A 25,167-nucleotide genomic window follows, 5' to 3' on the forward strand; every position below is an offset into this window, starting at 1 on the left:
GACCGGCCTCTGTAGGGCAGACTTTCGGTTTGGGCGCGCACAGGCGCGACATCGGCCATGTGCCCGAGTGCCCGCCCAACCCGGCAATCAGGAAGCCCAAACCACTTTCAGGTTCGGGCCTCATTAACATTTTGTTGGCGAGCTGCAAGGGCCAAACAGCTGCCCTGCTGTAGCTCGCCAGTTCCCCAGGGAGGAAAATCGTCTGGTTACCCCAAGCAGCTGGTCAGCAGGTAAGTCCTGTTAGTGGGGTGGGGTGGCGGGGGGGAGGGTGGTGGAGGGTGCAGATGCCAGGATGAGGCATCGACGGGACACCTCCAGTGATTCCTTTAAGGACTGCCAGTTGGGCCCCTCAGTGCCTGGAGAAATGGTAACTTTGGCCCTTGCAGTGATAACTGGATAATGACTGACTTTGCAGTGAAGTTGTGATGATGGTACCGATCGATATAATATTAATAACAATGATCGCAATGATGTAGGTGGCAGTATAGAGTAGAGTGCCAAGTACAACAATGATCACAGCACTGGTGGTTCTCTGTTTTCTCAGCCATCACTTGTTATTCTGCTTTCTGACAGTATAACGGAGGAGGACAATGATAGCATCTGCTGTTACACCTTTGATGCCATGCAAATGGAGACAGATGGTAAGCTGTGTTTGATATTAATTTTCTGATTAGTGAAGCGCAGACTAATAGTTCCCAACATTGATAATAGAATCACGCAATTCATTCTGGAAGTGGAGAGGGAGTACACGGTTTACATGTTCAGGGTGACTTAGTGTCAGCTCAATTCTGCAATATCGACAGCCTATAATAGTTGCCGCAGTAGCATACATTTAAGATCAAAATCCTGGAAAGATCTCATTCCCTAACAGTTTCCATGGAGCATGCTTGGAACAAAAGGAAGCAACGCAAGCTGGGCCCTCCGTAGGAACAATTTATAAAGCGGACATATTTTTTTGAGGTGTGCAACCCTACCCCACGAGGCAGTGTTTAAAATAAATGTTTTCCCTCTTTCTGTGCGCGTGCGCTCATTAAAGGAATAAGCAGTAGTTGGAAACTTACCCATTTTTGACTTCTCATCCATTGCGGCAGCATCAAATACTTGCAGCTCAGTCTAACTTTGGGGGTGAAATTGGTCTCGGGCGAATCGATGGCGAATCACTGGTGAATAGGCCGCCCGGTTCGCACTCCGCCTGACTTTCTCTCTCATTGAATGATGGCTGCCAATTCGCTATAGCCCGTTTTCCACAACCGCCCGAGACAGATTTCCCCACCCTCCATTGGCTCACCAACACAATCCAAACTTACAAGGGCATCTTGTGCTGCACCCAGTGTAATATTTCCACGCTCCCTTGTATCATCGTAGAGAGGAGCTGGGTAAATCAGTGTTAATTTAGTATCAGGGTTCAAGGTTGTTTGGTTGGTATGGGGTGCATAGCGACTGAAAACTGGACTGAGGATATCTAAGCTTGTGTGTTTTGATACTTAAACAGCCATCCCATCCCTGTGTTTGGTCTGAACTTGGGATGAAAGAACAGTACATAAATGCACAGATAGAATTAACCAACCCCTATAAACTACTAATTGATCTTATGTTGTGAACCAGATGAATATCAGGACAGGATCTCTCATGGACCACCATCCATCAACTCATCATCATCGTCCTATCAATCTGAAGCTTTAGATTCATGTGAATTAGACCATGTTAACTCCATATTCAGAAAATTCTCCTTGGAAAGGTATGGGTGAATAAATAATGAGCTTTAATTAAAGTATTATGAGCACGGCTACTCAACGTTGCAATGCTGTATTTTGGATATAGATATCTTTGTACCTTCCACCTTCATTTTCTCATTTTTTTTCTTGCATATTTAGCAAGAACAGCAGCTAAGTTTATGGTATGTACATTCTGCATGGCTGTCACCAATACCTCTCCATTATTGGTACATTTGCAATGGAAGGATATATTGGGCTGGATTTTGCTGGAGTGGGGCATCTCGCAGCATGACCCTTTAGTTTGACTTTTCCTGCACCCTTCAGCTCAAAAATGTTTTGCACCGTAACTTGCTGGAGGTGAGCTGATAACGGGGCAGCAAGGGCAATGAGGCATCTGGGACCTTAATGAACAACAGGACCAACAGTCTATCTCCTTAACTAATGAGATTTAAAAGGATTGAGAAAGAAACAGAGGACAGGCTAAGAAGGAGGGTGAATTAGAGCCAAATCAGGTACAGAAAGAGAAATAAAGAGAGGGAAAGAAAGATTGGATTAAGAGAGAGAAAAAAGAGAGGCAGAAAGGAAAGGTAAGAAAAAACATTTAAAATTAAAGTTTTACATTTTTAAAATCTCCAACAACAATTTACCACCTGCAGGAATGAGACTCCACAGTTTAAATTGTTCAATTCCAGGGCCAGAGAGGTTGATTGGCATTGCATTAACAATTATCATGTCATTAAAAAGGTACTTACGCTGTTAATTACCAGACTTAACTTTCTGCAGCGAGTTTAATGGGCAATTAATGTGCAAATCCAGCAAGTCCTTAAAAATCACAGGGAGGCCGGGGCGAGATGTCGTTTGTGCGAAGCAAATGGCGGAGCGGCGTAAATCGACCAGCAAATTCTGGAGATTCGCAACTCACGGCGTAACACACCGTTATTTTCCAGCAAGATCTGGCCCAATAATTCAGATTTCCCTAGTGACTTAGTTGAGATCTGGTTAAACTCATCGGGGACTTTGTGCGATAGTCTAAAACGTGAGATAGCGAATCGGCTGCCGTTTTACAACTCTCCTGATTTTCATTTCCATTGAAAGATGTAAAATGGCAGCCGATTCGCTATCACCCATTTTTGCACTATCGCGCAAAATCTACCCCACTGTATCTGAAGCTGCCAAGTCCATGCGTGAGAGCTACCACTGTGATGTAACGTGGTTTTCCTTCTGCCAGTTTGGCACAGTTGGTAGCATTGTCACACTCTCTGTATCAGAAAGTTGAGCGCTGCGGTACAGTAGTGAAGGAATCATGCATTGTTGGAGATGCCATCCTTCGAGTGAGACAATAAATTGCCTGTTCAGTCGGATGCTAAAGATCCCAAGACAATACTTGAAGAAGAGCAGTGACTTCTCCCAGCTGAGACTATTCATTTTAAAACAAATATACATTTAGAATAATGACCACATTATTTCCTGGTAATCAGCTGTTGACTGTCACGTGATGGGGGTAATTTTCACCTTTATCACCGGGCTAAAACAGGTGATAGTGAATCGGCAGCCCGTTTTACACCTCACCTGATTTTCTTTTCCATGAAAAGATGGACTATCACCGACCTTCCACCCAGTGATTAAAGTTCAAATTACCCCCGATTAATTTTAATGTGAGACAGTGGCAGGAATTTTACATTATAATTAGCTGTTAAATAAAAATGGATCACAAACTCTTATTACTTTACAGGTTTGCAGATGAGAAACTTTGAGAATTACCTGTCCTTTTGTCTGCGTTTGCAACACTCTAAATGATTAGTGCTCATGATTTTTTTTTTCTTTTATGCATCTTTGTAGGCCTTTCCGTCCATCTGTGACATCAGCCACCCAGATCAGTAACCCTTTGAAACATATGCTGCACACAACACTCAATGGTGACAATCTGGTATCAGAAATCTCTGTTGTCGGCGGGAATGAGAGAGGACTTTACATCCAATCAGTACAGCCAGGCTCTGCTGCAGAGAAGGCAGGGCTGAAGGAAGGACACCAATTGATTTTGGTAAGATTCGTCGTGCTGAGCACCTTAGGAAATAGCAGGGTTCAAGACTTATTGCTTGCGACACGGCCCGGTGGTGTTCCAGAGGCTTATATAGGGGGAATTGACTGATATAAATGCTAGTTCATACCGGTGTCAGTATTGAGATCATTCATTGCGTCTATCTAAAATGGAAAATGTGAGTGCATTTTGAAAGCTAGACAGATAATCAAGTGTTCACCTGATTGAAAACCCAAGAAGCAATCTGAGTTCTCTGACACTGTAGGAAAAGTGCTTATTCTCATGCCATTGCACCTTTATTGATATGTACATTATGATGTGGAATTGATTGTACTCAGTCCAGTAATAAATACAAGCCACTGACCATTTTACAAACAAATGTAAATTGAAACAAATAATTTATTTTACAAACAAGCTGACAATGCTGAGACTTGTGTGATGTAGGCTGAAGGTATTTTAACCAGATTGCATCCCAGAGGTTGAAACAAGCTAAAATTATCCTGTGCCCACTGTCTAAAACTTCTCCAAACTCTATCCATGTATGGACATTCAAGTGTCAGCTTGGCTTAGTGGTTAGCACACTTGCCTCTGCGTCAGAGTGTTGTGGATTCAAAAACTTGAGTATATACTCTAGGCTGACACTTCAGTGCAGCACTGAGGGAAAGCTACATTACAAGAGGTACTGTCTTTTCAATGAGAGGTTAAATCTGTCCGCCTGCTCTTTTTCAAAGAAGAGCAAGAGGTTCTCAGAGTGGCCTGGTCAACACTCATCCCTCAACCAACCACCATCTCATGCTCTGTTTGTGCGATCTTGCTGTGCACAAATTGGCCACCATGTTTGCCTGCCCAACAACAGCGACTATATTTCAGAATGAATTCATTGTATGTGAAGTGCCTTGGGACATCCCAAGGACATGAAAGATGCTAACTAGATGGAAGTTCTTCCTCAAAGAAAGACAGGGAAGGCATTTTTGTGCAGTATCCTTACAGGCCTCGCCAAAACGTTCATCCAGCTTTGACTTTCATTTTGTTTTTGATGCTGGGTCTGGGGCTATTACTGTTTCCTCATCATGGCAAAAAAATCCAGGGGGGATTTTTTTTACACAGCGAGTTGTTATGATCTGGAATGCACTGCCTGAAAAGGTGTTGGAAGCAGATTCAGTTGTAACTTTCAAAAAGGAATTGGATAAATACTTGAAAAGGAGAAATTTGCAGGGCTATGGGGAAAGAGCAGGGGAGTGGGACTAATTGGATAGCTCTTTCAAAGAGCCGGCATAGACACGATGGGCCAAATGGTCTCCTTTCTGTACTCTATCATTCTATGATTCTATATTCTCCTTCCAATGCATTGACAAATGAGACTGGGAAATGACTTGATCTATTAATGATTAAATAGCTAATCCAGTATAATTTACCTGTTGTTATCTGTATAAAGGAAATGTACAGGACAGGATGAGCCAATTACAGTCCAACTGACTGAGTCCTGAGGTTCACAAAATACCACACACTATTCTATCTCTCATACTCCTCTATTTCTTTCACTGATCCAATTCTGCCTTGAATGTGCCAACATTATCTGCGTCCACTGCATCCCTGAGTGATCTGTCCCACATATCTTTACAAAGTAGTTAAATCTAACCTGTCTGTTCACTTTCTCTCTTCCATACCCCATTGCTGTAGAATTTGTGATTGGGTCAAACATGTTAATCAGGTTCAGTTCATCTGTACCCTTAAAATCCTAAACGCGCCAAAAAGATCTGTGACATCTTTCCTTCAGTGTAAATATTTGTATTTCAGAAAGCCTGTTCTATAATATAAATATTTTATCCACAACTCACTTTATAATTATGAATTAGAAGGGAATTAACTTTTAACAAAGGTACTTAAATCGCTCAGGAATTTATAAAGTGGGCTTAATTAATCCTGAATGACAGGCTTCAAGATAGGGGAGGCGATATATATGTTTTTTTTTCAGAGGCTAGAAACCTTATCTGTGGAATTAAAACTCCAGTCAGTCTTTCCGTGCAATTTGCTAGTCTTGGGAAAAGGCCCTTTGAGAAATTCAAGCAATTGTACCTTAATATTTGTTGCTATAGCAATGATAGATCATATTGCCCCTGCAGAGACCTGTGAGTCTTTGGAAACATAAGGAGAAAAGCTAATGGTTTCAGTTCCTCTAAAGTGTATAACTTCTTTCTCTTGGGTCTAGCCTGATTGGGGACTGAGAATAACGATTGCACACAATCACTGCAAGTTGAACGCTCAGAGAGCTATGAAGGCAGACTCCAGAACTGGAGTGTGGTAATATAAGGGTCCGAATATTATTTTTTAAGTTCCAGTTGTTACCATTAAACAGTAGTTTTCTGTTGTGGGCTGTTTCTTGTAACCTGGATTAGCCCAACCTAATTACAGACCTAAACTGGTTTGAGTTTGGCTCAAATTCTGGTCTTTTTGTGTTCAGTTCTTTTCTTGGATCATAATTTGTAGCATCATTTGCTGTGCCTCACCACAGTGATGTACAGAGGGACGAGATACCCTCTATGTTTGGGGGCGTAGAGGGTGAAATTATGAGGATGGGTTGCTTAATCTTGGCTTGTATTCCCTTGAGTATTGAAGATTGAGAAGTGATCCGATCAAGATGTTTAAAATGGTGAAAGGATTCGATAGGGTAGATATAGAGAAACTATTTCCCCTGGTGGGGAATCAAGAACGAGGGGACATAATCTTAAAATTACAACCAGGCTGTTTAAGAGAGAAATCAGGAAGCACTTTTTCACACAAAGGGTGGTGGAAATCTGGAATTCTCTCCCTCCAAAAGGCTGTGGATGCTCGGGGACAATTGGAACTTTCAAGATTAACAGATTTTTGTTAGGTAAGGGTATCAAGGGATATGGAGCTATGGTAGGTAAATAGAGTTGAGGTACAGATCAGCCATGATCTAATTGAATGGCAGAGCAGGCTTGATGGGCTGAATGGCCTACTCCTCTTCTTATGTATGGGCAACAGTGCTTTCTGCCTCTTCCCTCTACAAGGACAACTATGACTAGAGATGCAGCACCACAGGTAAAAATATAGCTGTTCCTTTATTAGCTTTGAAGTAGCTGATTCTTGGTGGGTACTGGAGGGAGACATGTGTGTGCCCAGTTGCTAGTGGCCCAGTCATGGTGTGCCTGTACCCTAGCATCTAGTAGTCAGTACATGCCCGACCTCTGGTGATTTAGTAAGGGCTAATCCCATATCCCAGCCTAGTGTGCAGTGGAATGTGCATGTCTGATCTCTGGCAGTGTGGTAGGGTTGGTTATATTAGTAGAGGTTTCATACTGGTTATACAATGGCAGTAGAGGAACAAGTGGTGGTGAATGGCTGATCCTTCCTGGGTATGTAGGGTAAGTCCATCAGTCCCACTTTCCCAGCAGGCAGCCGCACTCAAATAAGGTGAGTGTTGGAGAAGGAGCTACACCACTGTAGTCCCTGATTCTCCAACCAACACTCCCTTCAAACGCAGCTCCCTGCTGGGAGTGAGGAATCGGTAAACTTACCCCATATGTTTCTTTCCCTGTTAGTTTTGCACACTGCTTTGTAATTGTTTGCTTCCCAAATACCTGAAGATTCCGGCTGCTGGAGCTGGGGGCTTGGAACAAAAACTATTGTACAAACTCATTTCACATAAGACTTTAAATAGCCATCAGAAAGATGATTTTCATCTCATCTGCCTGGTCTGGATTTGTATCTCGGAGCTGACGGAAGGAACAGTGCGTAAATAATACTACATTTTAGCGATAAAGGAGACTGTTTCCCTACTGTGGCCTCATTTGAGATCTTTCTTTTTCTTTGAAGCTGGAAGGATGCATCAGGGGAGAAACTCAAAGTGTTGCCTTGGAAACATCTACTAAAGAAGAAGCCCATTGGACATTACAACGCTGCACTGGACCAGTGACACTCCACTTTAAAGCTAACTTCGACGGTAAGGCAAGAGCAGATGGTCGCAAGGCTGCTGTGATTGATGGGGCAATTTGTCTGGTCCAAGAACCAGAAATGGGGAGAGGGTGGGAGGAAGTGCAGCCATCTTGTAAGAATGAACTGGAAAGTTTTCTTCTCAAATAAAGCCTATTGGAAAAGTGTGGTCCATGAGGAGGGGCTGGACCTTCACGGGAATCTCTCATGAGTGCTATCTGTTCACACCTCAATCCCAAAAATATTTTATGACGTTTGGACCTGTCTTTAAAATGTCTCTGTTTCGAGTACAATATGGGGCACACTGAAACCTGTCAGAAGCAGCCTGATATCTAAGTAGTCCATATTTCTCAGAACCATATCCAAACTCATTAGATGGGAGAGGAGGTGGCACCCTGCAGCAAACTACACTGCACTGCACCACAGGCCATGTGATCCAAGTTAGAACCCAGCCTTGCTGTCATTCTTGGCCAGGCACATAGCAGAGATGGGACAACAAGCTAGAAGACACCTCTTGGCAGTGAAATCAAGAGTCAACAGTGATGGCATCCACCAGGGACATCACTATGCCTTTTTAAAGTAGCTCTATGTCCTCTCCCCAGTTTCTACCAGTGACTGCTCATCAGCGGAATTCTCGCCTAAACGGCGCAATACTGCCCTGGTGTTACATGAATAAGGGAATAAAACAAACTGTTTTCAGACTCCTAGTTAGTGCCATTGACAGCCACAGAGGTGGGTGGAGGTTAATATGTAGTTTAAAAAAAACAAGCTGTACCTGGAATAAACAGCCAGTAACTAATGTGGACAAGGTCACCTCTATAAGCTACCGATAGTCTGTATAAGAAACCAGAATACACAGATGAAATGGACAGTGCTCAGCACTGAAATTCTCCATGTTGAGCCATACGCTCTCAGTATCTGTCCTCTTAGATCAGAAGTTGCTGCCATTGGCAGTCAATTTGGATCAGGTTCAGAGGTACTTGCTGTACGTGCTTTTCACTGCGGGCTAATTCTTGGTTATTAGTGGCCTTCGAACCTGAGAAAAACTCAAATTTTATTCATGGGAATTTCGAAAATGGTACGGAAAGTTTTGCCTGCGCACTCAAGCGCGGATACAATTTTAAATTTATTAACCTGCAAACCACAATGAATGAAGTTTTAGTTGCAGGTTGAGGTGTGAAAATCCTTATTAAAGGCTGTGTATTGAATTTTATAACGTACGCTGAAGCATGAAGATGTTTCTCAAAGGTGAATTGTAGTCACGCTTTATGCAGGGAGAACAGGCGGCTCTACAAATCAGGGAGAGCACCAGACTCCGAGTGCACTGTCTTCTTTTCAGGTTTTCAGCAGTTAAATTGGAACGAGTCAAAATGATGTGATCTCCAACTTGAAGCTTCTACAATGACAGTGCTGCTTTGAAGGACAGAACTACTGTGGTTTTTTTTTATTTATCAACCTCAAAACGAATCATTCAAATTTTAGTTTCAGAAAAATTGACTGAATGGAAAGCTTAGAATTCCCTCGGTTGAGGTGGAGATCAAAGCAAAACAACTCCTTGGACTTAACTTACTACCTGAAACGATTTGCGATGTGTGCAACGGCACAACACGCTGACCCGTCACACTTGCAATTCATTAGGTGGAGATGGTGTTCGTTTTCCGGCCATGCTGTAATGGGGAGTTACAGTACTGCTCTGTCAGATGGAGGGAAGGGAAAGTCCAAGGGCATGCCATCCCATGGTGCTCTTGCATGCCCCCTAGTCGCTGGTTATTAAGTGACATTGACAGACACCTGACTGCAGGACCCGTCTGCCCTTTTGGCTGGGAGACGATGCAAGATGATTAAGAGGGGAGGGAAATAGAAACAATTGTATAAATTCAACCAAGATATCAACCAGGAGGGAGCCGCATTTCCAGGCTATGTGATGTTTAGATGATAATGAATGTGAGCTTCACCATCAATGTATTTATTGATTATGATCAGTTGGTAATTGTACACAGTGATCTGTGCTTTATTCTTAAGGTTACAAGAAGCTACAAAAAGATTTGGAAGATGACTGCATCATGTCTGGTGACTCCTTTTACGTTCGAGTCAACCTGAATATTTCTGGACAGACAGACAGCTGCTCGATGTGTGTGAAGTGCGACGAGATTATCCACGTTTTAGATACCATGTACCAGGGCAGGTGCGAATGGCTCTGTGCTCGAGTCGATCTATTCACCGACAAAGACTTGGAAAAAGGCACCATTCCCAGTTACTGCAGGTAATTGGAGTCTGGGTCCAATGGGTCAGGTTTATCAAGGATATTTCAACTCTAAAAGTTAACTGGATAATGTAGACCATGGCAAGCTATTTCACCTTGTCCAGAGCAGTAGAAACAGAGGACACGGCCTGCGCTTGAAGAGGGGGTGAATCATAGAATCATGGAATCATAGAAAGTTACGGCACAGAAGGAGGCCATTCGGCCCACGATGTCCATGCCGGCCGAAAAAGATCTATCCGGCTTAATCCCACTTTCCAGCACTTGGTCCGTAGCCCTGTAGGTTACAGCACTTCAAGTGCTCATCCAAGTACTTTTTAAATGAGTTGAGGGTTTCTGCCTCTACCACCCTTACAGGCAGTGAGTTCCAGACCCCCACCACCCTCTGGGTGGAAAAATTTCTCCTCAGCTCCCCTCAAATCCTTCTACTAATTACTTTATATCTATGCCCCCTGGTCACTGACACCTTTGCTAAGTGAAATAGGTCCTCCCTATCCACTCTATCTAGTCCCGTCATAATTTTATGTACCTCAATTAAATCTCCCCTCAGCCTCCTTTGTTCCAAAGAAAACATCCCCAGCCTATCCAATCTTTTCTCATGGCTAAGATTCCCCAGCCCTGGCAACATTCTCGTAAATTTCCTCTGTATCCTCTCTAGTGCAATCACATCTTTTCTGTAATGTGACCAGAACTGTATGCAGTACTCTAGCTGTGGCCTCACCAATGTCTTATACAGTTCTAGCATAACCTCCCTGCTCTTATATTCTATGCCTCGGCTAATAAAGGAAAGTATGCCGTATGTCTTTTTAACCACCTTATCTACTTGTCCTGCTACCTTCAGGGACATGCACTCCAAGGTCCCTTCGTTCCTCTACACCTCTCAGTGAATTCAAAACTAATCTGTGGAAACAGTAAGTGAGTGGTCAATATGTGGAACAGGCTCCCTAGGGAGACAGTGAAGGCAGTTAGTACTGATTCATTCAAATGCAAATTAGATAGATTTCTTTCAGAAAATACCATTTTGGGATATAGTATATGAGTAATTTGAGACATGGCATGTGGTAAATGGAACAGGCTTGGGAGGAAAAAGGTGACATTGAACCTATGGTTCCCAAAGCTTTCCACCACTGAGGGTTTTTCTCGTGTCATGTCTGGGTCTGTGGTAGACTACTTGATAGAGATTGATTGCTATGATTAGTCAACAACTCCATTATCCTTGTATCATCCGACTATCAGGATGATAGAAGGCCAACCAGATGGACCTTAGGAATTGCTAGACTAAAAAAGACCATGTTCCTACCTTGCTGATAGGCAGGTGAGAAGTAAATAGAATTTATGGATGGTTTGGTGGCACAATGCACTGGTGTTCCAGGAGTGGCTAGTTGTGCCAATGACTTAATTGGTAAATGCACTGCAAACTGTAAACCTGAGCTGTATAGATCTGAAATGACCCAGGTGGCATCCCTAGTCTGCTGAGTTATCTGATCTCAATTGAAGCAGCAGAGGAGGCAAGGACACTAGGAGCAGCAGGATAGGTAGGGCAAATTCCTCACCAATGGTGGGCCTTTCAAGGGGCTTTAAAAGATGAGCACACTGCGGTGCGGGGTGATGAACAGAGCTGTACAAGCAGCATTAAAATGGGTGAGTCAAACATGCCTATTGCAATCACTGTTGGGAAACACAGCAGCTAATTTGCGCACAGCAAGTTCCCACAAAAAGTAAATGAGACAAATAACCAGACAATCTGTTTTTGGTAATGTTGGTTGAGGGTTAAATATTGGCCAGGACGCCAGGAGAACTCCCCTACTCTTCTTTGAATAATGCCATTGGATCTTTTACATCCATCTACAAGGGCAGGCAGGGACTCAGTTTGACATTGCATTTAAAGTATTGCACCGAAATGTAAACCTAAATTACATGCTCAAGTTTCCAGAGTGGGTTTGAACCCATGGCCTTCTGACCCAGTGACATGAGTGCCATTACCAAGCCAAGGCTGACACCTAATAGCGATGTACTCCTCCTGCAAGTGGCATCTATTCAAAATGTATAGTGTACAATGCCTTCATAAGATATAAATGTGAATGAAAACTCTTCAAAATTCAATTTTTAAAAATCCTGCAGATGCCAGAGATTGCTGAATCCTCAATTGTTTCTCAGTCGAAGTCAACCTGACAATAATTACAACACACATAACATACCACCTAACTGGCAGGGACCAATAAAGGTCAGTGAATAAAGGTCACGTTGGCCAATCAGCCATTCGGAACGCAGTGATGAGCCCACAGTACTGGCAGCGCATTCTGATTGGTTAAAGAAAACAGTGACATCAAAGTGGCAAATGTAGAGATGGAGACCACCGTAAAATCATGCAGCACAGAAGGAGGTCACTCGGCCCATCGTGCCTGTGCTGGCTCTTTGAAATAGTCATCCAATTAGTCCCACTCCCCCCCCCTGCTCTTTCCCCATAGACCTGCAAATTTTTCCTTTTTTGAGTATATATCCACTTCCCTTTTGAAAGTTACTATTGTACGTAGAACTGTTAAAAGCAAGAAAATATAATTATCCATAGAGCAAATGAAAACACAATGCTAAATAAATTAATCTTTAAATGTAGTGGGATTTATTTCATGGTGTTGCTTACCTTCCCATATATTGTCCATTTAAAAAACACACGGGCATTAAAAGTGAATGTAGCGCCATCTAGAGCAAAACTAAAAGGAGGGCAGCAATTAGAAGCCAAAAACGAATTTAATCTCAAATGTTTTCTGAGCATCCCCATCTATCTCAAGAATTCTTGGAGTGGAACAGTGATAGCCTGGAAGAATAGTCTACCCTCATCAGAAAATGTTCACACTGACTAAATGTTTATTTAGGCATGAGTGGTTTTTATTAATTAATACGCAATTTAATGGGAGCTGTGATTTCTGGCATTTTTCCTGCAATTCGGTAAGATTAGCTGGTGGTTTGGGTGGGAGGATGGTGTTGGGGCTAGAAGGATATGCTGATAGGGTTAGACGAATTAGGGAGGGAGGAGGCTCGTGTGGAGCATAAACACCGGCATAGACCTGTTAGGTCGAATGGCCTGTTTCTGTGCTGTACATTCTATGTAATTCTATGGATGGGCCTGTGGGGTATGTTATTAGGTAAAAATATTTTACTTCTGCATTTCAATTTTCATTTTTGTTTGTGATTTCTGCTGAATATTATTTTTTGTCCCTTTTTTTTAAAAGAAATATTTTAGTTATCCTGAAGACTGAGGTAAGATCCAATAGGCACTGGCAATCCAAGCTTACCTTACTCAAGTATCCAATCATATGGGAGTCTACACAGGAAGCTTTAATGAGCTATTAAACTGAGGGGGGCCATCACAAGTGAGCCTGATCCTGATATTCATATGTGGGTATTTTCCAGTTAGGGTGAATGTCAGCCGTGGCTCGGTGGTAGCACTCTCGCCTCTGAGTCAGTAGGTTATGGGTTCAAGGCCCACTCCAGAGACTTGAGCACGTAAACTAGACTGGCACTTCAGTGTAGCACTGAGGGAACGCTGAACTGTCGGAAGTGCTGTCTTTTAGATGAGATGTTAAACCGCCTGCCCTCTCAGGTGGACGTAAAAGGTCCCACGGCTCTATTCGAGGAAGAGCAGGGGAATACTCCCTTGCAGGGTGTCCTGGCTAATATTTATCCCTCAACCAATATCACCAAAAACAGATGATCTGGTCATTATCTCATTGCTGTTTGTGGGATCTTGCTGTGCGCAAATTGGCTGCTGCGTTTCCTACATTCCAACGGTGACTACACTTCAAAAGTACTTCATTAGTTGTAAAGCGCTTTGGGATGTTCTGAAGTTGTGAAAGGCGCTATATAAATGCAAGTCTTTCTTTTCTTTTATTGGGAGCAGGAATCCTGGCTGATATTTTCCTAGTGAGGAGATGCAGAAGTCAATGGTACATCTCCAGTGTTACCCTGGCTAAGATTGTCTAACTCTGGTCGGGGCTGAGGGGGAGCAGAGAGATTGAACCTGGGTCCTTCCTTTTTGGCTCAGTACCACACTCTTGAGACATGTACACAAGCATTCACAGTCCTCCCTCCTAGCCTGGAAGGTTAGATGTGTGGTCAAATGGTAGCAACAAGGGCCGCCAGCTCTTAACCTACCCACCTGAGATTGGCAGCTGAGTTTTAATGCAGGCCGAGGATTAATATCGCCCTCCGGTTACTAATGTTAGCAGCAAAGCTGGCATGGCTATAAGGTGAGGAAATCTGCTTTATATTCATACCGATATGTTTGTTGGCATTAATGAACATATCCCACCAAATGGCACATTTGCCCGTTGGGACAATTTTTGGGATATAATCATAGAATCATGCAGCACAGTAGGAGGCCATTCGGCCCATCGTGCCTCTGCCAGTTCTTTGAAAGGGCTAGAAATTAGTCCCATTCTCCTGCTCTTTCACCATAGCCCAGCAAATGTTTTCCTTTTCAAGTATCTATCCAATTCCCTTTTGAAAGTTATTATTGAATCTGCTTCCACCACCCTTGCAGGCAGTGCATTCCAGATCAGAACAACTCGCTGCGTGAAAAGAAATTCCTCATCTCCCCTCCGGTATTTCTGTTTTTGTTTTAAAGAGCTGGTCTGGATCATAAAGGTTCAGTTTTCAGTTACTGAGCTGAGTCCCCTACTAAAATATCCAGTTAAGATGAGCAATGACCAGTTCAGGTCAGACATTTACTGAATGTTTTAGTCTGGAGTTTGCAAAAATGTCAGCAAAATGGTGCACTGATGCCGGATTGTGAAGTCACTGACTTATTTTTGTTTTTAAAAAACCCTCTGTTGTTTTGGTGCCTTTTTGTGTTTCAAACAGTTAGATTTAGTGCTTTGTGGTTATGTGTATGTGTTGGTTTCCTCTCTGCAGCAGAATGATTTGTGAGAGGTCTAATTGCGGTTTCCTTGCTGAGCTGTGAGCTCGAAGGAGCTTCAGAATAGTTCAGTGAGAGTGTGATGGTATCGCCCCTCCCGACACTATAACCTTCACACAACACCAAACTCCACGGCATCCCAAGGCCCTCACAGGCTTCCTTACTGCAAAATCGCAATTTCAACACAAGCTCAAAAGAATCTAAAAAAATTTGTCGGAAATGTCTCCTGGATTTCATTTAGTTATTGAAGGCATTCAGAAGGCGTTCTGTATCGTCTTTCACAAGAGACTTGTTCGAAAAATTCTTGTGGTGTAAGAGGAAATGGATAGAAAATTGGTTGAAAGAAAGAAAAAGAAAGAGCTTGCATTTATATAGCACCTTTCACGACCTCAGGACATCCCAAAGCGCTTTACAGCTAATGATATACTTCTGAAGCGTAGTCACTGTTGTAATGTAGGAAACAAAGAGTTAAGTTGAATGAATGTTGTTGGATAGGAGAAAGATTAGAAGAGATGCATCCCTGAGGTCAGTGCTGGGTCCATTTTTGTTCTCGATACATTGATGATTTGGACTAGGGTATAGGGAACACATATTTACGATGACACAAAAGTAGGAGGTTTGGAAAACAGTGAAGAGAACTGTTAAAGAATTCAGACCAACATAGTCAGGTCAGCAGAAAGGGCAGACAGCTGGCAGATTCAATTTCACGTGAATAAGTATGAGTTAATGTATTTTGAGAGGAAAGCAAGGAATGGGAGTATACACTCAATGGAAAGACATTGAAGGGTGTGGATGAACAGAGAGACTCAGGGTTCAAATACATAATTTCCTGAACATGCAAGTGCAGGTGGATAAAGCCATGAAAAGGCCAATAACATTTTAATTTTTATAAATAAGGGCATAGACTACAAGAGTAAAAAGTAATGATATATTTATACAAAGCTCTGGTTAGGCCACGGTTAGAGTGCAGTGTACATTTTTAGGCACCCCAAAATAGAAAGGAACACTAAAACCATATAGAGCGTACAGGGTAGATTCACCAGGATGATGCGAGAGATGAGAAACTACAGTTATGAAAACAGACTTGAGATGCTAGAACTATGTCCATTTGAGCAGAAAGGCTAAGAGGAGACTTACAACAACAATTTGCATTTATATAGCGCCTTTAATGTAGTAAAACGTCCCAAGGCGCTTCACAGGAGCGATTATCAAACAAAATTTCACACCGAGCCACATAAGGAGGTATTAGGACAGCTTGGTTAAGGAGGTAGGTTTTAAGGAGCGTCTTAAAGGAGGAGAGAGAGAGATAAAGAGGCAGAGAGGTTTATGGAAGGGAATTCCAGAGCTTAGGGTCTAGGCAGCTGAAGGCACGGCCGCCAATCGTGGAGCGATTAAAATCGGGGATGCGCAAGAGGCAAGAATTGGAGGAGCGCAGAGATTTCGGAGGGTTGAAGGGCTGGAGGAGGTTATAGAGATAGGGAGGGGCGAGGCCGTGGAGGGATTTGAAAACAAGGAGGAGAATTTTAAAATCGAGACGTTCCTGGACCGGGAGCCAATGTAGGTCAGCGAGCACAGGGGTGATGGGAGAACGGGACTTGGTGCGAGTTAGGATACGGGCAGCACAGTTTAATAGTGGTTTTTAAAATTATGAAGGGTTTTGATAAGGTGAATAGGAAAGATTTGAAGGAGCAGTCCCCGGCACTCGGGTACTTGGTTAGGACAAGGGTTGGGAGGGCAGGGGAGGCCCAAGGTTTCCTTGTGGGGACTGGAGAAGCACCCCTGCTCCTCCTGGCCCACAAGGAAACAAAAAAATTTTAAGAAGTAACTTACCTTTCTGGGCCACTCCTGACCCTGGCTCCTCTTGCGGCCAGGTAGGCCTGCTGGGCAAAAGGCCCAACGGACTTCCCATTCAGGCCTCGGGTTAAAATTGCAGTCGGGCCCCGTTAACGTAAATGGACCCGCATCTGCACATTTAAAGAAGGACCCTGCTGGCTTGCATCAGATGTACCCGCTCTCAGAAGAGCAAGTTAAGATCACAACCAGTGGGAAGGCAGTGGGATTGGTGCACATAAGTTGCACCAGCCATTTTAACTACCCCCCCCAGCCTGGTTTCCACAGGGCAGACGGGGTTAAAATCGGCCCTCTGGAGACTGTGGTCTCGAGCAATGGACGCCCCGCCATTGGTCGCCCAACACGTCCATCTTTGTGGTGCCCCGCCTTCCCGCTCCGATTGGAAAACGAACAGACTCTTCGTCACCCGATTGGATGATTCTTGACTGTCAGTCAAAGAGCCTTTTTTTCCCTCCGTTTCCAATATTTTAATAACTGATCAACAAAAGTGCTCAAAGAAAATGAAAAAAACACACAATTATTTTTAACGCCACTATGATTTTTCTCCTGGGTTGCTCGCAGTCGTTTCCTGGGGATTAATCTTTCATTCCTGGAGACTCCAGGACAGTCCTGGAGGGTTGGCAACCCTAGTTGGAGAGATGCCCACTCCTGATGATTGATGGCTGTTCCCCCCCACACATGGTCAAGTCGGGTCTTCTTAAAACATCTCTCTCTTGCTACAGAACTTAGCTCTGGTAGAAATTTATGCTGATAGTTTGAATAAAACACCACCTGAATCTTGCGATATTTATGATACAGAGGCCAACAACAAAACAGCTGCTATTGTCCCTCCCACCCACAATCATTAGCCTTCTGATCTCTCAGAGAGAAAGTGATGAATTTATACCAGCAAATGATGAATTAGAAAGCAATTTTTTTTTGTTGGTGTGTGTTGATTCATGTCCACTGGGAACTGAGGGGGGGGGGGGGGGAGGGGAGGGGAGGGAACGTCCAAAATAATGCCATTTAGGAACCTTTCAGCTGCAGGTAGAGAGCAGCGGCTTCTTATCCTATTCATCTTTGGATTTGCATGCCAGAAGGGAGAGGACGGTGTTTGTGACAGTGATCTGAACCGCAACAGCATTATCAGAGGCAAATATGCCGAGATTGCTCGCGCTCAGCTTATGTCCTATCTGTGTAATCCTCAGCCTTCATCATTCTGTTCCAGAGCTCAGCAGCTCCTCCTGGTGAAGATTCAAAGATTGATGTACCGAGGCAGCAGGGATGAGACAGATAATCAATATAGCACACTCCGAGGATTATGGGTCTGTCTTTCTATCACTCTGAATAATTTATACTGTTTTGTACAATCAATTTCCATTAAGTGAGTAACCTATTTTGCCTCAAAATTTCTGCCGTTTATCTAAATTGTTGACATTACAGAAATCTGTGTATACTATGGTAAAATGCTTAGTACGCATTGGATTGCAGAGAGGTAATGCATACAAATCTTTACATTCCTTGTTTTATTTAAATCTCTTTATTTTGAATAGTCCCAAAGTGTATAATTACTACCTAAATGTGCAGTCTGGGAGAAAGGCCACAGCTGTATTTAAGCTCGAACAAGCTGCTTTCCTTGTGAAATAAGCTATAATCACACTCACCGTGAGAAGTTCATATTTTTGTTTGTTTACCAGTGAGGTGTTAAGAGAAAATAAGAACAGGAACGGATCATTAAAATTTCAGCAAGTCTGATCTCTTTTTGATGGATCAACCCAGCCAGTTCAAATATCCGCATTTTTATTTTGTATCTTTCCCCTGATATTCGAACTCTTAGCCGCAGACAGCAATTTGTCAGGCCCCTTCTGAAGTCAACTCGAAGTCTCCTCCTTGCGAAATAAATCAAACCCAACTTCCTTAAACCTGCCTCATGATGTAAATTCCTGATACCCCAAAAACTTGCAAAATCTTGTGTATGAAATGACATAAAGTTGATAACTAGTGTGAGTAACACGAGAGTAAAGTTCTCTGCAGCCAAAGTAAAAATGACCGTGCTGGAGGCATCGGTGAGACATGAACTGGCAGTGAGAGGGTTAACAAGCCCATGTTCCTTGACATATTGTTTAACTGATCTGAATAACATGGTCACAAGATGGAAAATGGTTTTGGATTATCAATACTTGATTTCTTAGTGTACATTTCCCCCAGATTCATTCAGTAAGGGACTGACTGCATTTGTTGTATTATGTTGTACTTTGCATTTATATCTCCTGTAGATATTTAGAGATTTTGCTACAATAAATTAAATAAGATATTGGATTTGGACCAAAATATTCAAAATTGTAATGGGTTTCCATAATGGCTATAGGCATGTAATGGTGCGTGCAGAATAATGGATCGGTAGGAGGGAATTACAAGGCACTTACAAAATCGAAGGATTGAAATAATGCTATAAACCATGTGAGCAAAATTAGTTTAACTTGCCCACTGAAGCAAGCAGATGAATGCAATTTATTTAAGCCACTGTAGAACTCCCAGGAAACAATTGGCTGGATACCATGCATAGGAACCTAGCCAGCTCAACTAATTAGCCCAGCGAATGATATCTGTGATTTCCTCTCTTCCAGAGCTTTTTACAGCCTGAAGAACAGACCTCCATCGATCCCAAGGCTCCCCGTCTCTCGCGAGCAAGCATCTTCTTCGGTCAGATTTTACAGGTGATTATTTCAATACACACACTGGGGAGGCAACAACTGTCAAACCATTACATAGAATTACATGGAATGTACAGCACAGAAACAGGCTATTCGGCCCAACTGGTCCATGCTCCACACGAGCCTCTTCCCACCCCTCTTCATCTATCCCTGTCAGCATAACCTCCCTCGTGTTTATCTAGCTTCCCCTTAAATGCATCTATGCTATTTGCCTCAACTACTCCTTGCGGTAGCAAATTCCACATTCTTACCACTCTCTGGGTAAAGAAGTTTCTCCTGAATTCCATATTGGATTTATTAGTGACTATCTTACATTTATGATGCCTAGTTTAGGCCTCCCCCACAAGTGGAAACATCTTCTCTTCATCTACCCTATCGAACCCCTTGATAATTTTAAAGGCCTCTATCAGGTCACCTCTCAGCCGTCTCTTTTTCTAGAGAAAAGAGCCCCAGCCTGTTCAATCTTTCCTGATGACCTCTCAGTTCTGATATCCACCCTTCTCTTCTTTTACACTTAATGTTTCATCGACGTGTTCATAACACTGCTGAGGTTTGAGCTTTCTCCTAAGCCTTTTTCTAGTGCTCATGGCAGAAAGGCGGATAGCAGGAGACTGAGACTTCTGCACACTTTATATGTTCTGACCGTGGGTTAGTGTGCCCCAGGATTAATAATTACTTCTTAACTACCATATTGCACCAGAAACCATATAGGAACAGGAGTAGGCCATTCAGCCCCTCAAGCCTGCACCACCATTCAATTAGATTATAACTGATCCGTGCCTTTACCTAACACATGGGATGCCCATCACAGTCTCATGTCTGTTCCAAAAGGCAGTAAATACCAAACTGTCAGATAATTGAGTTCGGGCTAAAACTAATAATCGGTTTTATTTACAAGAAAGATAATCCAGACGTAGGAAGGTGTAGAAGGATACTGATGTTACAATTACTTAGGAAACAATAAAGATAAAATCACACCACAGTGGGTTAAAATATCTTCTTTAGAATGTATTTTTCGACAGTTAGTTAGGCAACAAGGCTTTTGGATCAAACAGTTGAGGATGTTCACTGATACAATGGCTGTAGCTTGTTGATGCACAATTCCTGCTCACCACACGAAGCTGAGCTGCTTATTAGACTGAACCGAAACTAAACACATGAAAGAAATCGCCAGGATTTAACTAAAAGCCCCTGAATAAAGACCTGTCAATCAATTCAAAAACTCTGTGCACAGAAAGGATTCAACAAGCAGATGTTCACACCTGATCCAGGTCTTGCATATCTAGTAATGATTTAACCAAGTATAATTTGATTGAAACCTAGAACAAAGCTTCTGCATTTTGACTATTTTACAGGTCAAATGATCTGACCTAGTCCAATAGCTAATTTGACTCCATTTTACATTGAATTACATAGAATTTACAGCTCAGAAACAGGCCATTCGGCCCAACAGGTCCATGCCAGTGTTTATGCTTCTCACGAGCCTCCTCCCACCCTACTTCATCTAACCCTATCAGCATACCCTTCTATTCCTTTCTCCCTCATGCACTTATCTAGCTTCCCCTTAAATGCATCTATACTATTTGCCTCAATTACTTATGTGCTGGCAGGTTTCACATTGTCACCACTCTCTGGGTAAAGAAGTTTCTCCTGAATCCCTTATTGGATTTATTAGTGACTATTTTATATTTACTGTAAATTATATTTTGTACAAGAGAAGTCAGCTTAATCTTAACTCTAGATGTTTCAAAACAGCATGGCATAAAATAGAAACCCTTTCCCTATTTGACACAGGACGAAAACTCTGCTTTTGTCACAAACGTAATGGTGCAAACATAATGGTGCAAATGTAATGGTGCAAATGCAGTGGTGCAAAGCAAAACAATTGAATATTGATACGTTACTCCGAAGCGTACAAAGCACACATAGTAGAGCAGGATCACAAAGATCAATGCCACTAGTCACACTGCACAGCGATAGCTTAGTTACATGAAAAGACTATTACAGCAGAATGGTAAATTGTATTTGAAAGGCCAAATCAAATTGCAGGTAATAGCCTGAAGAAGGCCACTCCCTCCAGCAAATCTGAAAATAGTCTCCTTGTTTGTTCTCTAACCAACTCTTAGCATCATGTTTGATGAAAGGGTTTACATGGAAAGGTGCCCACAGTTTTTGAAAGATGTCTTCATTGGAATCAACAATTTAGCTTGTCATTGTTACCTGTTTAGATTTTACTTCGATATTTCTCTTGTAGTTTGCAAGACAGACCACTTCTGTAAGTGAGCCCATGTTTACTACAAACCGGACTGTAGCTTTCTACGTACGATATCTGGTAATGTAGAGGTCGAACAGAAAGCCTCATTATTATATTTAGCCTATTCCATATGACACATGATCCCTCTAGACTTCAGAAACCCTCTTTATTGGATTTAACTTACTCAATATGGTATAGCCATTATTGGAAATAAACACTTTATCAGACCAAACTGCACAACTTCCCGATGTCATGGCCAACATTCATCATTCAACCAACATCACTTTAAAAAAAACTGATTATCTGGTCATTATCACATTTCTGTTTGTGGGATCTTGCTGTGTGCAAATTGGCTGCCATGTTTCCTACATTACAACAGTGGCTACACTTCAAAAAGTCTGTCATTGGGTGTAAAGCGCTTTGGGACATCCTGTGGTCATGAAAGGCGTTATATAAATGCAAGTTTTTTCTGTCTTTTTTTCTTTCTGCTATTTATACGTGTGAAAATTTACCAGTTTTCTTAGATTCATTGTCATAAAAAAATACAGCTTTCTAAATACATTCCCCTCCCTCATATACTGTGTTGGGTAGGAACTAGGAATTCGATGTGACTCTGGCTGAAGTCTAAAGATAGCTAATCAGGAGAACCATGTTCAGTGGAGCCTCAACCTTGTTTTCCACAGACGCAAATAAAAACACTTCAAAAATGAATAGGAACAGATTAATCTCACTGCCTGTCGCTTACACACATACTACATTTGCTGCTTTCCCACATGCACATTCCCTCCTGGAAGAATTAGATAGTCTGACTCTGCTCCTTGCCTGCCTTGCATGCAACTCCATATCAGCCAGCAAGTCCTGCATTTTTGCTTTGTAGGATAGGAGCTCCTCAGCGACCACCAACAATTTTATTTTGCTCCTATCTCGGATGATGCACTCTGCTATCATCCACTGCCTTGGCTGGGACCCCATGAAACTTGTCCCCGAAGAGTGATAATCAGGGGTGGGATTCATACCTGGGTCTCCAGCATGAGTGCTCTGCACTGGTATCCCTACATTAGGCCCGAATGGTTTTATGTAAAAGAGCCATGATATGCAAACGTTACCCTCAAATTGTTACTCATAGTTTGCCTCCTAAAGTATGTCCAGTATCTATTAAACAACAACTTGCATTTATATAGCGCCTTTAATGTCGTAAAACGTCCAAAGGCGCTTCGACAGGGGGGTTATCAGACAAAATTTAACACCAAGCCACATAAGGAGATAATAGGACAGGTGACCAAAAGCTTGATCAAAGAGATAGGTTTTAAGGAGCATCTTAAAGGAGGAGAGTTGGAAAGGCAGAGAAGTCTAGGAAGGGAATTCCAGAGCTTAGGGCCTAGGCAGCTGAAGGCACGACCGCCAATGGAGTGACGAAGGAAATCAGGGATATCCAAGAGGCCAGAATTGGAGGAGTGCAGAGATCTCGGAGGGTTGTAGGGCTGGAGGTGGTTACAGAGATAGGGAGGGGCGAGGCCATGGAGGGATTTATAAACAAGGATGAGAATTTTAAAATCGAGGCGTTGCCGGACCAGGAGCCAAGGTAGGTCAGTGAGCACAGGGGTGATGGGTGAACGGGACTTGATCGCCATCCTCCACTTTAATGCGTGCTGGTGGCATTTCTATGTCGCACCCATGTTGCAAGTGCTGATCCAGCATTTGTACCTTGAAATCACTGGGCTAGTTCTGTTGGTACGCTTGATTGTACGTTTTGGACTTTGTAAGTTGATTTCTTACTTTTTTTTTTCTCTTGACAGTTTGTCAGCAGGTCTGATAACAAGTACAAGAGAATGAACAGCAGTGAGCGTGTGCGGATTGTCACCAGCTCCCCATCTGGCCCAGCAAAAGCCTCTTTTGAAACTCTGAAACTCTCAGCTGACAAGCAGGATGGTAAAAAAAAAGAACTTGCATTTATTTATTTTTTTATTCATTCATGGGATGTGGGCGTCGCTGGCGAGGCCGGCATTTATTGCCCATCCCTAATTGCCCTTGAGAAGATGGTGGTGAGCCGCCGCCTTGAACCGCTGCAGTCCGTGTGGTAAAGGTTCTCCCACAGTGCCGTTAGGAAGGGAGTTCCAGGATTTTGACCCAGCACCTTTATACAGCACCTTTCACGACCTCACGATGTCAGAAGGCACTTTACAGCCAATGAAGTACTTTTTGAAGTGTAGTCACTGTTGTAATGTGGGAAAGGCGGCAGCCAATTTGTGCACAGCAAGCTCCCACAAACAGCAATGTGATAATGACCAGATAATCTGTTTAAGTGAGGGATAAATATTGGCCAGGTACCCATCTTTGTTAGTTATCCTCACAGAAACCTGCAAGGTTCTTGTGTAAAAACTGAGATTAATTCATCTTCCCCATTTCATTTTTTTGATGTTGAAGATGTAGATCCAGAAAATGACATCAAGAGGAGTTTCAGCCTGATTCCGTACAGCCTGGTCCATCCGTACCACACCCAGCGGAAACGTCCAGTATTGTTCACACCCACCCCACTGGCCAAAATGCTCGTGCAAAAGTTACTCAATTCTGGAGAAGCCATGGAGTTTGATATCTGCAAATCAGGTAAGGCTGTGTCATCTCTAGGCCTCAAAGCTATCAGGCTAACAGGACACTGAAATCTGTTCACTGGGTGACAAAACTAACACTTTTACCCAAAACCGAATAAATAGGGAGAAACTGTTCCCACTGACAGGAGTGTCGGTAACAAGAGAACACAAATTTTAAGGTAATTGGCAAAAGAACCAGAGGGGAGGCGAGGAGAATTTCTTTTTTAATGCAGCGAGTTGTTATGATCTGGAATGCGCTGCCTGAAAGGGTGGTGGAAGCAGATTCAATAGTAACTTTCAAAAGGGAATTGGATAAATACTTGAAAAGGAAAATTTTGCAAGGTCTACAGGGAAAGAGCAGAGAATTGGGACTCGTTGGATAGCTCTTTCAAAAAGCTGGCTCATGCACGATGGGCCGAATGCTGTATCATTCTATGATTTGCTGATTCTAACCTTAGTTTGAATCCAGCCCAGGTAGTTAGGATGACAGTGCCCTCTGCCAACTGTTAGGGCCTGACATGAAAATAGTTTGTTCAGTCTCAACATAGATCCTGGTGCACCACGTGACGTCCCCCAAAATCTCATGCTTCTGCCCCTACCATTGCAGTAGGGGCAGAAGCATCAGAGCTTGAGTCACACAGGGACAGCCAAGTTGATTGTAGCCATGGTTTTCTTTACTGCTGTTGGTGAAACCATCGCAAAGTATAAAAATAAGGTTTTAATTAGCAGGAGAGTGAAACTGTGAATGAACAGAGTCATTTTTATAAGTGTAATATTGGAAGACTACAGTCAGTGTGATCCTGTAGGAAGAGACCAATCCATTGACTGTCCTGTTGGGAAGGACCAAGTGAAGATACATCATTTTACTTGTAAAGATTCGGAGTTTAGCTTTGAGTGAG

General features: G+C 42.8%; 1 protein-coding gene across 1 annotated transcript in view; it reads left to right on the forward strand.

The window, feature by feature from the left end:
• The window catches only part of card11 (caspase recruitment domain family, member 11), a 247,628-nt gene that overhangs the window by 204,131 nt on the left and 18,330 nt on the right, over positions 1–25,167 (forward strand). The window contains exons 13-21 of the mRNA XM_068002900.1: positions 574–641; positions 1,606–1,738; positions 3,555–3,756; positions 7,591–7,717; positions 9,730–9,970; positions 17,941–18,037; positions 19,340–19,429; positions 23,477–23,609; positions 24,105–24,284. Coding sequence (XP_067859001.1) covers positions 574–641; positions 1,606–1,738; positions 3,555–3,756; positions 7,591–7,717; positions 9,730–9,970; positions 17,941–18,037; positions 19,340–19,429; positions 23,477–23,609; positions 24,105–24,284 — 1,271 coding nt within the window. The remainder of the gene's footprint in view (positions 1–573; positions 642–1,605; positions 1,739–3,554; positions 3,757–7,590; positions 7,718–9,729; positions 9,971–17,940; positions 18,038–19,339; positions 19,430–23,476; positions 23,610–24,104; positions 24,285–25,167) is intronic.

This window comes from Heptranchias perlo, chromosome 22 (genome assembly GCF_035084215.1).
Source record: "Heptranchias perlo isolate sHepPer1 chromosome 22, sHepPer1.hap1, whole genome shotgun sequence".
Classification (NCBI taxonomy): Eukaryota; Metazoa; Chordata; class Chondrichthyes; order Hexanchiformes; family Hexanchidae; genus Heptranchias; species Heptranchias perlo.